The sequence below is a fragment of the Armigeres subalbatus genome, chromosome 3, assembly GCF_024139115.2.
Source record: "Armigeres subalbatus isolate Guangzhou_Male chromosome 3, GZ_Asu_2, whole genome shotgun sequence".
Lineage (NCBI taxonomy): Eukaryota > Metazoa > Arthropoda > Insecta > Diptera > Culicidae > Armigeres > Armigeres subalbatus.
Genome location: NC_085141.1, coordinates 263,718,914 through 263,734,937, shown reverse-complemented (window position 1 = coordinate 263,734,937; position 16,024 = coordinate 263,718,914). Strand labels below are relative to the sequence as shown.

At 39.4% G+C, this 16,024-nt stretch overlaps 1 protein-coding gene across 3 annotated transcripts in view; it reads right to left on the bottom strand.

The window, feature by feature from the left end:
- LOC134219455 (beta-1,4-glucuronyltransferase 1) overlaps nucleotides 1-13,498 on the bottom strand; it is a 98,770-nt gene extending 85,272 nt beyond the window's left edge. The window contains exons 1-2 of one of the 3 annotated variants that reach the window (XM_062698187.1): nucleotides 13,482-13,498; nucleotides 12,555-12,830 (exon numbers count right to left, since the gene is read on the bottom strand). In XM_062698187.1, coding sequence (XP_062554171.1) covers nucleotides 12,555-12,563 — 9 coding nt within the window. In that variant the 5' untranslated portion in view covers nucleotides 12,564-12,830; nucleotides 13,482-13,498. Of the gene's footprint in view, nucleotides 1-12,554; nucleotides 12,886-13,080; nucleotides 13,459-13,481 lie in introns of those variants that run through there. The other 2 variants (XM_062698185.1, XM_062698186.1) reach the window with 2 other exon arrangements.
- Nucleotides 13,499-16,024: the final 2,526 nt, after the last annotated feature.

The window sequence follows — 16,024 nt, the reverse complement described above, 5'->3', positions numbered from 1 at the left end:
TAATTCAGAATGAATTCCGGGGGGGGGGAATTCAGAATGAATTCCGATGGATATTCAGAATGAATTCCGGGGGGAATTCAAAATGAATTCCGGGGGAATTCAGAATGAATTCCGGGGGAATTCAGAATGAATTCCGGGGGAATTCAGAATGAATTCCGGGGAATTCAGACTGAATTCCTGGGGATTCAGAATGAATTTCGGGGGAATTCAGAATGAATTCGGGGGGAATTCAAAATGAATTCCGGGGGAATTCAGAATGAATTCCGGGGGAATTCAGAATGAATTCCGGGGGAATTCAGAATGAATTCCGGGGGAATTCAGAATGAATTTCTGGGGAATTCAGAATTAATTCCTGGGGAATTCAGAATGAATTCCTGGGAATTCAGAATGAATTCTGGGGAATTCAGAATGAATTCCTGGGGAATTCAGAATGAATTCCTGGGGAATTCAGAATGAATTCCTGGGGAATTCAGAATGAATTCCTGGGGAATTCAGAATGAATTCCTGGGGAATTCAGAATGAATTCCTGGGGAATTCAGAATGAATTCCTGGGGATTCAGAATGAATTCTGGGATTCAGAATGAATTCCTGGGGAATTCAGAATGAATTTCTGAGGAATTCAGCATGAATTCCCGGGAAAATTCAGAATGAATTCCCGGAGATATTCAGAATGGATTCCCGGGGTCATTCAGAATGAATTCCTGGGGAAATTCCGAATGAACTCCTGGGGGAATTCCGAATGAATTCCTGGGGGAATTCCGAATGAATTGCTGGGGGAATTCAGAATGAATTCCTGAGGGAATTCAAAATGAATTCCTGAGGGAAATTCAGAATGAATTCCTGGGGGAATTCAGAATGAATTCCTGGGGGAATTCAAAATGAATTCCTGGGGGAATTCAGAATGAATTCCTGAGGGAATTCAAAATGAATTCCTGAGGGAATTCAAAATGAATTCCTGGGGGAATTCAAAATGAATTCCTGGGGGAATTCAGAATGAATTCCTGGGGGAATTCAGAATGAATTCCTGGGGGAATTCAGAATGAATTCCTAGGGGAATTCAGAATGAGTTCGTGGGGGAATTCAGAATGAATTCCTGGAGGAATTCAGAATGAATTCCTGGAATTCAGAATGAATTCCTGGGGAATTCAGAATGAATTCCTGGGGAATTCAGAATGAATTCTGGGAATTCAGAATGAATTCCTGGGAATTCAGAATGAATTCCTGGGAATTCAGAATGAATTCCTGAAATTCAGAATGAATTCCTGGGGAAATTCAGAATGAATTCTGGGAATTCAGAATGAATTTCTGGGGAATTCAGAATGAATTCCTGGGGAATTCAGAATGAATTCCTGGGAATTCAGAATGAATTTCTGGGGGAATTCAGAATGAATTCCTGGGGAATCCAGAATGAATTCCTGGGGGAATTCAGAATGAATTCCTGGGGGAATTCAGAATGAATTCCTGGGGGAATTCAAAATGAATTCCTGGGGGAATTCAAAATGAATTCCTGGGGGAATTCAAAATGAATTCCTGGTGGAATTAAGAATGAATTCCTGGTGGAATTCAGAATGAATTCCTGATGGAATTCGGAATGAATTCCTGGTGGAATTCGGAATGAATTCCTGGTGGAATTCGGAATGAATTCCTGGTGGAATTCGGAATGAATTCCTGGTGGAATTCGGAATGAATTCCTGGTGGAATTCGGAATGAATTCCTGGTGGAATTCAGAATGAATTCCTGGTGGAATTCAGAATGAATTTCTGGGGGAATTCAGAATAAATTTCTGAGGAATTGAGAATTAATTCCTGGGGGAATTGAGAATGAATTCCTGGGGGAATTCAGAATGAATTCTGGGGAAATTCAGAATGAATTCCTGGGGAAATTCAGAATGAATTCCTGGGGAATTCAGAATGAATTCCTGGGGGAATTCAGCATGAATTTATGTGAGAATTCAGAATGAATTCCTGGGGAATTCGGAATGAATTCCTGGGGCAATTAAGAAAGAATTCCTGGAATTCAGAATGAATTCCTGGGGAATTCAGAATGAATTCCTGGGGAATTCAGAATGAATTCTGGGGAATTCAGAATGAATTCCTGGGGGAATTCAGAATGAATTTCTGAGGGTATTCAGAATGAATTCGTTGGGGAATTCAGAATGAATTCTGGGGAATTCAGAATGAATTCCTGGGGAAATTCAGAATGAATTCCTGGGGAAATTCAGAATGAATTCCTGGGGGAATTCAGAATGAATTCCTGGGGAAATTCAGAATGAATTCCTGGGGAAATTCAGAATGACCCTGGGAATTCAGAATTAATTCCTGGGGGAATTCAGAATGAATTCCCTGAGGAAACTGAGAATGAATTCCTGGGAAAATTCAGAATGAATTCCTGGAAATTCAGAATGAATTCCTGAAATTCAGAATGAATTCCTGGGGAATTCAGAATGAATTCCTGGGGAATTCAGAATGAATTCTGGGGAATTCAGAATGAATTCCTGGGGAATTCAGAATGAATTCCTGGGGAATTCAGAATGAATTCCTGGTGGAATTCAGAATGAATTCCTGGTGGAATTCAAAATGAATTCCTGGTGGAATTCAGAATGAATTCCTGGGGGAATTCAGAATGAATTCCTGGGGGAATTCAGAATGAATTCCTGGGGGAATTCAGAATGAATTCCTGGGGGAATTCAGAATGAATTCCTGGGGGAATTCAGAATGAATTCAGAATGAATTCCTGGGGGAATTCAGAATGAATTCCTGGGGGAATTCAGAATGAATTCCTGGGGGAATTCAGAATGAATTCCTGGGGGAATTCAGAATGAATTCCTGGGGGAATTCAGAATGAATTCCTGGGGGAATTCAGAATGAATTCCTGGGGGAATTCAGAATGAATTCCTGGGGGAATTCAGAATGAATTCCTGGGGGAATTCAGAATGAATTCCTGGGGGAATTCAGAATGAATTCCTGGGGGAATTCAGAATGAATTCCTGGGGGAATTCAGAATGAATTCCTGGGGGAATTCAGAATGAATTCCTGGAGAATTCAGAATGAATTCCTGGGGGAATTCAGAATGAATTCCTGGGGGAATTCAGAATGAATTCCAGGGGAAATTCAGAATGAATTCCTGGTGAAATTCAGAATGAATTCCTGTGGAAAATCTGAATGAATTCCTGGGAAAATTCTGAATGAATTCTTGGAAGAATTCAGAATGTATTCTGGGAATTCAGAATGAATTCCTGGGGAATTCAGAATGAATTCTGGGAATTCAGAATGAATTCCTGGGGAATTCAGAATGAATTCCTGGGGAATTCAGAATGAATTCAGAATTCTGGGGAATTCAGAATGAATTCCTGGGGAATTCAGAATGAATTCCTGGGGAATTCAGAATGAATTCCTGGAATTCAGAATGAATTCCTGGGAATTCAGAATGAATTCTGGGAATTCAGAATGAATTCCTGGGGAATTCAGAATGAATTCCTGGGAATTCAGAATGAATTCCTGAAATTCAGAATGAATTCCTGGGGAATTCAGAATGAATTCTGGGGAATTCAGAATGAATTCCTGGGAATTCAGAATGAATTCCTGGGGAATTCAGAATGAATTCCTGGGGAATTCAGAATGAATTCCTGGGGAATTCAGAATGAATTCCTGGGAATTCAGAATGAATTCCTGAAATTCAGAATGAATTCCTGAAATTCAGAATGAATTCCTGGGAATTCAGAATGAATTCCTGGGGAATTCAGAATGAATTCCTGAAATTCAGAATGAATTCCTGGGGAATTCAGAATGAATTCCTGGGAATTCAGAATGAATTCCTGAAATTCAGAATGAATTCTGAAATTCAGAATGAATTCCTGGGAATTCAGAATGAATTCCTGGGGAATTCAGAATGAATTCCTGGAAATTCAGAATGAATTCCTGGGGAATTCAGAATGAATTCCTGGGGAATTCAGAATGAATTCTGGAATTCAGAATGAATTCCTGGGGAATTCAGAATGAATTCCTGGGGAATTCAGAATGAATTCCTGGGAATTCAGAATGAATTCTGGGAATTCAGAATGAATTCCTGGGGAATTCAGAATGAATTCTGGGGAATTCAGAATGAATTCTGGGGAATTCAGAATGAATTCCTGGGGAATTCAGAATGAATTCCTGGGGAATTCAGAATGAATTCCTGGGGAATTCAGAATGAATTCCTGGGGAATTCAGAATGAATTCCTGGGGAATTCAGAATGAATTCCTGGGAATTCAGAATGAATTCCTGGGGAATTCAGAATGAATTCTGGGAATTCAGAATGAATTCCTGGGGGAATTCAGAATGAATTCCGGGGGGAATTCAGAATGAATTCCAGGGGGAATTCAGAATGAATTCCGGGGGAACTCAGAATGAATTCCAGGGGAATTCAGAATGAATTCCTGTGGGAATTCAGAATGAATTCCTGTGGGAATTCAGAATGAATTCCTGTGGGAATTCAGAATGAATTCCTGTGGGAATTCAGAATGAATTCCTGTGGGAATTCAGAATGAATTCCTGTGGGAATTCAGAATGAATTCCTGTGGGAATTCAGAATGAATTCCTGTGGGAATTCAGAATGAATTCCTGTGGGAATTCAGAATGAATTCCTGTGGGAATTCAGAATGAATTCCTGTGGGAATTCAGAATGAATTCCTGGGGATATTCAGAATGAAGTCTTGGGGAAATTCAGAATGAATTTCAGTAATTCTTCTTGGAGCTCCTCCAGGATTCCTTTCTGGAATTTTCTAAAAAATCTTCTTTGAGCTCCTCTAGAAAGATCCTCCTGTATTTCTTCCAAATATTTCTCCTTTGATTTTTTCGGAGCTTGTCAAGAGCTTCATTGTGAAGTTCTTTCAGGATTTTTTCTTGGTGTTCTTTCAGGAATTCTACATGGGGTTCCTCCAGAAATTCTTCTTCCAGGAATTCTTGGAATAACTCACGTCGGTTACAACTTTTAGTGACAAAGGTGAGAAAAAAAATCATTCGGCAGCGATATTTTAAATTCGGGAAATTCCCGGAGGAATTTCAGGAGGAAATCAAAAAGGATATGCTTGTGGAACTTCAGGATGGATTCCTAAAAGAGCTTCAGGAGACACTCCTGAAGAGTCTCTAGGAGAAATTTCTGATCGAACCAAAAAAGGAATCGCTGGAATAAAATAAAATATCTGGGTGGAGTTATCGTAGGAACTTCAGGAAAAATTTCCGTTGGAATTCGAGAAAGAATTCTTGGCAGGATTTCATGACACATTCGTGGAAGATCTTCAGAAAGGAACTGCATGAGATATTGCTTTGGTCTCCTCAGGGGGAATTCCTGGCTGAACTTCAGGAGATATTCGTGGAGGAAATGCAGAAGGAGTTTATGTAGGAACTCCCTAAGATCTCTTTGTTTAGCTCCTATAGGAATTCCAAGAAAAATTCATACAAGAACTGCAGGAGTGATATCTGTGGGATTCTCCTGAATGTAATCCTGGAGGATCTACACGATGGGTTTCTGGAAGAACTTTAGGAGATATTCAACGAGCATTCCCAAATTCCTGAACTCCTAAACTAACAAATTCCTGAATTCCCAAATTCCTGAATCCCTAAATTCATAAATTCTTGAATCCCAAATTTCATAAATTGCTAAATTCCCAAATTTCTAAAATCGTTTCCGGATTTCTGATTTTTTTTTGTGTCTTTATTAAGGAGACTTTCAGCCCGAGGCTGGCTCGTCTCCGGGATTTCTAAATTTACAAATTCTTAAATATCTAAGTTCCTTAGTTCCTAAATTCGTCGCCGCACACAACCGGACGTTAGGCAACACGATTCACGTCTCGATTATGTGCTATTCAATAGATGGTATCTATGCCTCTCATTCACATTCTGTCGCTTCATACTTGTTCGTACCGTAGCGAACGGCTTTCAATTTGTTGATTTTTAAATAACAAAATTTTGTTTATCGATTCGATTTTAAATTCCTAAAATCCATTTGATATATCGTCATTACTTTACCAGTTCAGATTGCAGTTTTCAGCCTGGCCAGCGCACTTGCACCACGATCCAACTTCGTTTCTTCCAGTGACCATAATCTTATCATAATCATCTTAATAATAATCATAATCTTATCTTATGTAATCTTATCAACTGCACAAATCATCCAAATTCTAATCCCGTTTTCTCGGTATAAGAAAATTATTTATTTTTCTTACTTACACAGATAAAACTAACTATTCATGAAACATAATGTTAATTTTCATTTGGCATAAAATGTTTGATGGTTTCAATTCGAACGGCTTTCATGCAAGCAGTACGATTCAACTTGCAAACAAAAATGAAATCCTGATATCGTACAGATTGTTACTTGAAAGAGTCATGACAATTGGACTAAAAACACCTGAGATATATCGGGGTAAAGTTGCCGTTCCACGCTTTTTGCAGGGGTTGGTACTTACAAACCGTTTTTTGTGACGACAGAGCATCAAGAAGTGCTGAAATATCGTCTGGCATACCACAATGATCAGTATCAGTTTTATTATTATCGTCTTTATTAAAGAGGTTTTCAGCCCTTGGCTGGCTCACCTCTGGCCAAACTTGGATACATCTTCCGAATCTACAATTGAACGCACTGATCATGCAACAATGTGGCAAAATCTAAGGTGGTTCACGCACTTTGTACGGTACCGCCGACATGGTGTATATTGCAACTAGGCTCAAACCTTTTCAAGGCGCTGATTCTATCACATTTCTTGTTTGGTGACGATCTGCACGTTGCCCCAAGTGCTGCTGACATGAGACGCCTACGGTCTGCTTTCAACTCCTGTGTACGTTACGTATACGATCTTAGTCGCTACGACTCCGCAACCCTTCTGCAAAAAAACCTTGTTGGATGTTCACTTTCAAGACTGTACGCTCATCGTTCCTGTATATTTCACGTTGGATTTAAAAAAAAACTCGGTCTCCATCTGTGTTGTACTGGCAACAGTCACAATCGCAACACAATTGAATTATTGGAATAATTACTTATACTAACTTATAAATGTAATTTTTATCAAATTTGTATTTGGAGTTCATGACACCGGAAGCAGTGTTTTTAAAAAGGCTTGTACCTTAAGCTACTGGATAACAAATCAACAAACAAAGAAATATTCAGCTGGACTAGGGCCTCTAGTGGTGTTTGCCCTTTCTAGTTAGTACAGCGGCTACCCTACTCTCCCGTCCACGCATCAGTCTCCTGTAATGGCTGCTGGCTTGCAACCCATCAGTCAACTTCGCCCTCGTGTCTGTATTTTCTGGGTAAGGAATCCTTTCGTCACACACACCGCCGTTGATCCGGATCCATTCGCTACCCAGCTTCTATTAATCGCGGGGATGCGGTACGGGTTCACCAGGATAGAGACGTCCGAGCCCGTTTCAATTGCCGACAACCATAGTAGCTGCTGGGCGGCCCCACAATTGTACACCTTGAACTGGTTGTAAGCCTGTTCCTGCATGAGCATAGCGCTCTTTACCGCGACGCTTACACGTATTTCTTTTAACTGGCATTCTGCACGACCACAATTTTTTGCTTAACTAACTAACATATTTTTATATAACTAACATATTTTTCATGAATTAATTTAAGTACTGCAATCAAAAGCTTTCAGATGGTCTGTTGATTGCAATATTCAAATTAACTCATGAACAAATGTTACTTGGGTCCTTTAAAAAGTTAAGCGAGATTTGTTCTCTAGCAGCACACATGTTCCACATAGGTTATTGCAACCATTTTTGACTGACTTGTTCTGCTTGGGCTAGGATAATCTCGCCTGCTATCGCCTGCCTTGTTCTCTGAACATCTTCACCTTGGTTCGCTAGCTTCTCCACTGGTTCCCTTGGTCGGGTTGGCTTCCCGCCTCTGGTTACAGCAACTACTGCTTTACAGCAAGAGCCGACTTGCGAAGGTTCAACAAGGCCTCAGGTCTTTTGATATTTTGCCCAGTCCGATAGTGAAATTGATAATGTGGTCTTGCACCATGCCATGTTCGACCTTATTTCCACCGTACTTTCATTGTGCTGCTGAAAACCGATTGCGCCGTAAACGTTCACCTCGACGGCTGCTTCACCACCTATCTCCCTCAGTTCCCTTTCTCTCGCACCCGATACGTTAGGTAGAAACCTCACCAAACCCAGCTGAGCTAGACAAAAATTAAGTCATATATGAGCTGCTGCAACCAAATCGATCTATTTTTACAGATGTAAATAGGTCATGAGGTTATTGATTTTATACACATGATTGAGACAAAATTTTCAACGTTCAGACACATGGTTCTAAAGCAAAATTTAGCCCATAATATTTTTCAATGATTTTTCTTTATTTATTTCATAGGTAGTTCTTTGACTAATTTAAAGTGAGTATGTAGAAGCGGGGTCTTCCATAGCCGTGCTGTAAGATGCTCGGCTATGAAGCAATACCATGCTAAAGGTGGCTGGCTGCGATAGTCGGTTAGACTTAGGGAAGATCCATTAATTACGTAACTCAAAAAATGGTAATTTTCAGCCAACCCCCTCCCCTATGTCAAACTTTTTGTAAGTACATTTGTTTACGCTTTTTTTCGGGTTGGAAATTGTCTCGACTTCCCAGGGCATACGAGTATCATCGTGTAAGGCTCATGATATCTTCTTCTTCTTCTTGGAATTACATCCCCACACTGGGACAGAGCCGCCTCGCAGCTTAGTGTTCATTAAGCACTTCCACAGTTTTTAACTGCGAGGTTTCTTAGCCAGGTTACCATTTTTGCATTCGTATATCATGAGTAAGGGTATGCGATAACACACTTTTTCCTAACGAAACGAAACGAAACGAAATTTAAAATGTCTTTGTTGATTCGGATCGAATCGAAACGAAATATGGATTTACTTTCGAAACTTCGAAACGAAACGAAATCAAGTTTCATTTGATTCGAAATTTTTCGAAACGAAACGAAATTTTAATTTTTTTTTCCGCGGAATTTTGATTAAATTGGTTTTACGCACGCAATTCGGATTTCACTTTTTCAAAGTCAAATAACTGTTTTACCATATACAGATGTGCTCGACTTGCGGTTAGCAATCAGCTCGACGAACTGAGCTATTGTCTGTGTGTCCTTGGCATATGAGAACAGCTGTAATGGTCAGTATGATCTAAAAGCAGAAAGGAGGCTTCCGAGCCTCTTAAAAGGAGGCTTCCGAGCCTCTTGAAAACAGGCCTCCGAGGCTTTCGAGAGGGCTTCGAAGCTCTTGAAATAGGCCTTCCGAGCCTTTTGAAAAGAGCTTTTCGAGCCTTTTAAAAGAAGGAGAAAAGAAAAAAAAGAAGTTTACAGAAGAAAGCTTAAAAGAAGATTTCCGGGCCTCTAGAAAGGAGGATTCCAACCCTCTTTAGAGTTGAAAAGATCCGAGGCTTTTCAAAGAAGCAGAAAAAAAGGAAATTTCTAGAAAAACAGCTTGGCTTCCGGGCCTCTTAAAAGAAAGTGTTCGAACCTCTTGAAATGATGCTTCCGTGTCACTTGAAAGGCGGCTTCCGAGCTGCTTGGAAGGATGCTTCCGAGAAGCGTAGAAGGATGCTTCCAATTCTCTTGCAACAAAGCAACTGAATCATATTCTTCACATATTCTTGACATATTATTCAACATTATGTTTCAACCCGGAAGATTGCATAGAAGATTTTTAAAATTTGTTCATTCGAGGTTTTGCCCTTTTGATCTTTTGTTCCACATCTCTTCATCCATTATCATGATGATGGAGGACAGGATTCAAAGGGCCATGATTTACTGATCGCCATGCATAGGGTAAGGGAGGTATATTGGACCACCAGTTCGACGCCTCATGTTTTGGACCACTGAGAGCAAATTCCGCTTGGCGGTTGAAAATAAGAGTCCAGTAAGGGTGGCCCAAAATACATCCTTTACCCTATTATGTACAAAGCAAAGTTTAGAAATAAAAAAATACAAAGCTTTATCAATAAGTTTGGATTAAAATTGTAATTCTTCCGCCATTAAGCATTTCGTTCGAGGTACCCCTGGGCCCGCCGGAAGTACACACAGCGGTACATGTACCCCAGGTTGAGAACCGCTGTTATAAAAGACCGATGAATGCTCTGCATCTCCGTGAGCGCTACGGGAAAATAATCGTTGGTTAGTAGAAAAGGTAATTCATGTGAAGCCCCTTGGTAAGCGACTAAATATTCATTGTAAACTTGTTTTGAAAACAAGAAGACGAAAACTGTGTCAACACAATTCAATGTGCTTCGTTTATTAAGCTTCTACAATACGATCGATTCCGCACTAAATAATTCTGTGCTCTTCGATGCAGACATTAGTTTTATCACTTCGCGTTCTCCCACACTAGCTGGCGTTATCAGCATCTACAAGATCGATTGTACGCTGGTTATACAAATTTCTGCTACGCGAGGTAGATTTTTTTTCACTTCGCGTTCTCCCGGACTAGCAGCCGTCCCATGACCAGCAGCAGCACGATAGATTCCGCATTCATATTGAACAAATAGTAAAAAATATCACAAAGTATAAATTTGAAACTTGGAAACACTGAAGACGTTTTACAGAAGAAAACTACATACGTGGGGTTATGTAGTAAGCGTTAATAGAATAAATTGTATAACCTAAAGTTTTGAAAACAACTTAACGATTTTGTTCAGCGGCGCAGCAAAAAAAATTGCTGATATTAAGAAAAGTTTAAGTTTAAATTTGTTTCGAAATTCCGCGGAATTCCGTTAAATTTCGTTAGAAGCTAGTTTTTTCTAGCGAAATTTTTGTAATTTTACGAAACGAAACGAAATCATGAAATGCGATTTCGCCATGTTAAAATTCCGCGAAATTCCGCGGAATTTCGTTTCGAACCACCTGAAACGAAATTTTTCGAAATACCGCATATGCTTAATCATGAGGCTAGCACGATGATACTTTTATGCCCAGAGAAGTCGAGACAATTTCCAATCCGAAAACTGCCTAGACCGGCACCGGGAATCGAACCCAGCCACCCTCAGCATGGTCTTGCTTTGTAGCCGCGCGTCTTACCGCACGGCTAAGGAGGGCTCATGATATACGAATTCAAAAATAGTAACTTGGTTTAAAAACCTCGCAGTTGATAACTGTGGAAGTGCTTTATGCACACTAAGCTGTGAGGCGCCAATGCCCCAGTAGAGGATGTAATCACAAATTGTAATGCAAATGAAAAGAGAAGAAGATGGACAAGCCAGGCGAGCATTACGCGTTTCTTTTTATCGCGAAACAATAAAGATAAATATGGTAAAACGACCTATCATGGAGGGGTTAAGCACTGCGTCAAAACAAAATTGATTTCGAGAATTCTTCAACAATTACCTGTTGGTCTTTATCCACATTGTAGTAGTCGAATAGGTGGCTCATTAACTATAGTTTTACAAATTGTGCTGAATTTATGTTGTTTTGTTTTTATCATATTAAGAACAAACAACCGCAATAATAGGACGCAGTATCGTTGCGATATTTTTTGAAGGTCAGTCCCAAGATGTTTTTATGTATACAGGTTATCCGACTTCGTCAGTAGATGGGAATAACCAGCGCGGGGGGGAAACATACATTTTCAGTGCAAAACGTAAACAAACGAGCATAAATTCCATACAAAAATCCAAGATGGCTGAGTTGGGGATATTGACAAGTCGGATAACCTGTACATAAAAAAATCTTGGTCAGTCCTATTGTTGCGGTATTGCATGTAATTCTAATGGAGAGCAATACCGCAACAACATAACCTAATCATCCGAACCGAACAAGTCATTTGAAAAGTAAGAAATGAGATGGGAAAAGTGTTCTCAGTTATTATTGAAAGCTTTTCTATGTCCGCCATTCTGATAATTCAATATTTTAGAAAGCGGGACCTGACCTGCGGGACGCGAGACTTCATGCGTATATGATTTTGTAAACAAACATTTGAAAGCAAATTCCTTCCAAAGTTAGCATTTCATGAGAAAACCATGGCATGTATCTGAAAAAATAAGCTTTCCTTCATCAGATAGAGGAATTATTTTTGGTGAAAAGCAAATAAATTCTATGGAATAAGCAGAATTATGTTTGTTTACAAAATAATGTACGCCCAAAACGCAAAGCACATAGTCTCGAATCATCAAAAAGCATAAGGATAACAAAGACCTTAGCCCAGCCTAGCGGTAAGATGCGCGGCAAGACCTGAGCAAGACCATGATTACGGTGGTTGGGTTGTGAATGAATTTTAATACATTTAATTTAATTTAATTCTGAATATCTTGCCCCAAAAATGTATTATTACACAATTCAGGCATCGATCATAAACAACGTGACGTTTCAAGATAAAGAGAGTTTTATCATGACCATAAACCAAATGTGTTACAGAAAAGGAATAGGCTCTCTATGAAAGTAATGTTGTTATGTAACTTGAAAACGGTACGTCAGATATGAATGTGACACGATTTGTATATGCCTACACAAATCAGTGTTATGGCATCTTTTGGAGACTGGCCATAGTTGTAATATACAGCGTAGGCATTTCCCGTTACAACTTCATTCCCTTACCTGAAACATTGATGATTCGTTAATGTTGATTAGATCCGGTTCGGAGGATCTAATTTCATCCTACGGTTTTGAGCGAATAACAAGCGATAAGCCGTTCCCTAAAAGCTAGAGTTATCGAATTCACGCACTATTCACAAAGCACATCAACGCCAAACACCATGGGGAGGTACACAGAACGAGCGTCTTATTTCAGCAAAACACGCCCCAAGCCCGACAGAATACTACTGATGTCATAGCAGGAGCTTCATTCTTTACTTGTCACCCCTTATTATCACTCTGCAGGGAGAATGAAGGTTTGCACAAAGAATTTTTGCCTCCTGGCGTCAGTCGTCTTGCAGTCAACAATAAAAATATAAATTATTGCTCACTTTCATTAACAATTCAAGGGAACACTATCGACTTCGATGCAGTTACGGATTTCATTTCGGCGAACAAGCAGCACGAAACGTAAACATATACAACCCTTGAACGAGGATGATACATCCGGTGGGAGCACTAAAAATCAATTTATCGATTGCGAATTTACCCTCGTAAACACTGGATTCGCTATCAATCCAAAACACTGATGCACAATATTGTATTATAATTTTTCGAAACTTATACGTGAGTCTGCTTGGCTTCATTCATGAGATGTTTCAATTCATTGACACTCCTAGCCAAGGCAGGTCTGCAGCTCAATGCTATTGCCGCCAGCACAGATTTCCACTTTCACTGTCACAGAAGGATAAACGACCGAGCAATCACCCTTTTAATTCCCAACAAACAGGATACAAGCTGGCAAAGGTGTTTTCGTTGCTAAATCCATGTGATTTGAAAGTGAGAGCTTTTTTGCTTCTTCACCAGTATTTTCACTATCCAACAAGGACCAGATAATAAAAACATGAAAACACAATTTTTAATGCTCTTTTAGAAACGTCATATCGATACCGAATGCAGCAGCCCTGGGAAATTTCCCAATTCCTTATCGGGGCCAGTGTCAAAAGGCGGCACATGCGCCGTTGTGTTGTTTGGGAAATTTGACTCTTCCTCGCCAGACACCCTCGGCCGCCAATCTGCGGTTCAGCTGTTTATCTGGGCGACCGTTATAGATGCCGGGAAAAGCACGTGTGGGTCTTTTGGTCGATTTTGGCATTTATTGTATCTACACATGAAGGTGTACGGATACGGAGTGATTCAAATATGACGTCCACTACTTTTTGAAATTTTTCACACTCACCACTCTATCGATTTTTTTATAAATTGTGTACTCACACTATCACAACATCGTGAAACCCCTCCCTTCGTCAATCTTTCGATGTTATTTTTAAATGGCCCCTAAGTCAGTTTGCTTGCTATTAGATTCATGCTCCTGGGTTTCATCTCATAGCTCCAATGTTCATCCCATCAACACCAATAGATAATGGGGAATAATTCTGTAGAAGATATTTTTCAACAATTCGAATTTTGTGATGAATCCTTTTCAAATGAAAGCGTATCCTATGTTCCTCATAACCCTATTGTTTTTTCAATAAAAATTATAACCGTCTTGAAAATGTTTGACCCTTAACTTTTATGATGCATCTTCACCTCAAAATTTTAATTTCATTCTACCGCTTTGATTCATATTCTGAGCACTTAATCTTCCTACAGTGTTCGGGTCAATACAAGACCAACATTTGAAAAGGGCGTAACAGCCAAAATTTATTCCTTCTGATTCTTCGTCCAGATATATAGCTATGTATGTAGACGAAGAATCAAAAAGAATAAATTTTGGCTTTTACGCCCTTTTCAAATGTTGGTCCAGAATATTACCCGAATTGCACTTTCAACTATAAGTTTCAAACGCAATAAAGAGAAAGTCTGGAACTTCTTCACTTTTCCTATTTCGTGGGAAGCTATGTTCTGAACATTGATGTACTATATGGGACTCCAAAAAACTCACACTTGAGGTGTTCGGGTTTTATTGACCAGGATTGACTTTACAATATCTCAGATATTTCTTATCCAAATGCACACGTTTATATACCTAAAATAATCGTCATTTTCCGAAACTGGCCTTAGATTGATAATCAACCACATCTACGTACTCTAATCGGTTCAGGAAGCATCAAAAGTTGGTAAGTTTTATATGTCCAGAAATAGAATAGAAACACAACGTAACAACGATTTTGACTCTCCTTCTTGTAAAAATATGCCTAAAACTATTCTATAATTCTGAAGTTCAACCCAAATCAACTACGCTCGGTGCAAAACCGACAACAACGTATCATGTCCAGGAAGGACATTAGAGGCCATGTGTATGATTTATTATTCAGATATGGAGTTCAGACCAATTGGTCTACAATGTCAACTTCGTTTGATGAAAAACAGGACCTTAGACCCCATGTGTATAATTTATTATTAGAAAATGTTCAGATTCAATGTTCTAAGTTCTCCAAATTGGCTTCACTAGTTCTGTTTGGACGTGATGCGTTGTTATTTGTTTTGCACCAAGCGCATTGGTTGTACCTCAAGGACAATTTGGAGTTTTTAGAACATACGATTTAAACATATCTGGATCATAAATCATGTGCATGGTCCCTAAGGTCCTGCCTGGACGTTCTCATTAGTTTTGTACCAAGTGTTGTTGTCGTGGTAGACCCGTTGGTTTATTACAATTTGAAGGGTTTAGAACATTTCATTCGAAATCAGATTTCGCCAAACTCGGAATTTCGTTTCGAATGCCCTAAAACGAAAGTTTTCGAAATACCGCATATGCTTAGTTTGAGCCACACTTGCCGCACTTGTACCCAGTTTGGAATGCCGAGAAGTAGTGTTCATCATAAACTTTCTTATGGTTTCAGATTTGTAAAATTTGGAAGGAGAAAGATCATGCACTCAGCCGTGTATTTATTACCAGGCTAAGGCCGGAGTGGCCTGTGCTGCACATAAAAGTCTTCTCCATTCAGCTCGGTCCATTCAGGCCTGAGCCTGGTAGCGGGTCACTTTTTTCGGGCAAGTCACTAAAACGTCTCTTTTTTCGACCTCAAGTCACTAAAGTCACTTTTTCTCGCAAAAGTCACTATTTTCAACTATTTTGAAACTATTGACTATTTTTGAATGAAGCTTTATATATAAGTCGGATGATGCTTTGCTCATGGCGAAAATAAAATTACAGATCTTGAAAAATGATCGCTCTGAAACTTCGCCAGCTATTTTACTCGCTGCTCTTAGGCCGTTACAAATATTTAATTCAAATTATGTCCTACTGGTCTCCGAAAGGTCAAGGGCGGGGCAAAAATAAATCGAGGGGGGGGAGACATAATTGTTTTTAAATATTTATATCGGCCTTATTGGCATTTCACCAGTAGCTAATTGACCTTTCCCGTTTTATTTAAAGTCAACTTTCCCAAAGAACCTATAATTTTTGACGCCTCTAAATATGTTTTTAAAATTTAAAGCAAAATATTTTAAAAGTGTTGTTCCTTAATTATGAAGATTGCATGCGCTGA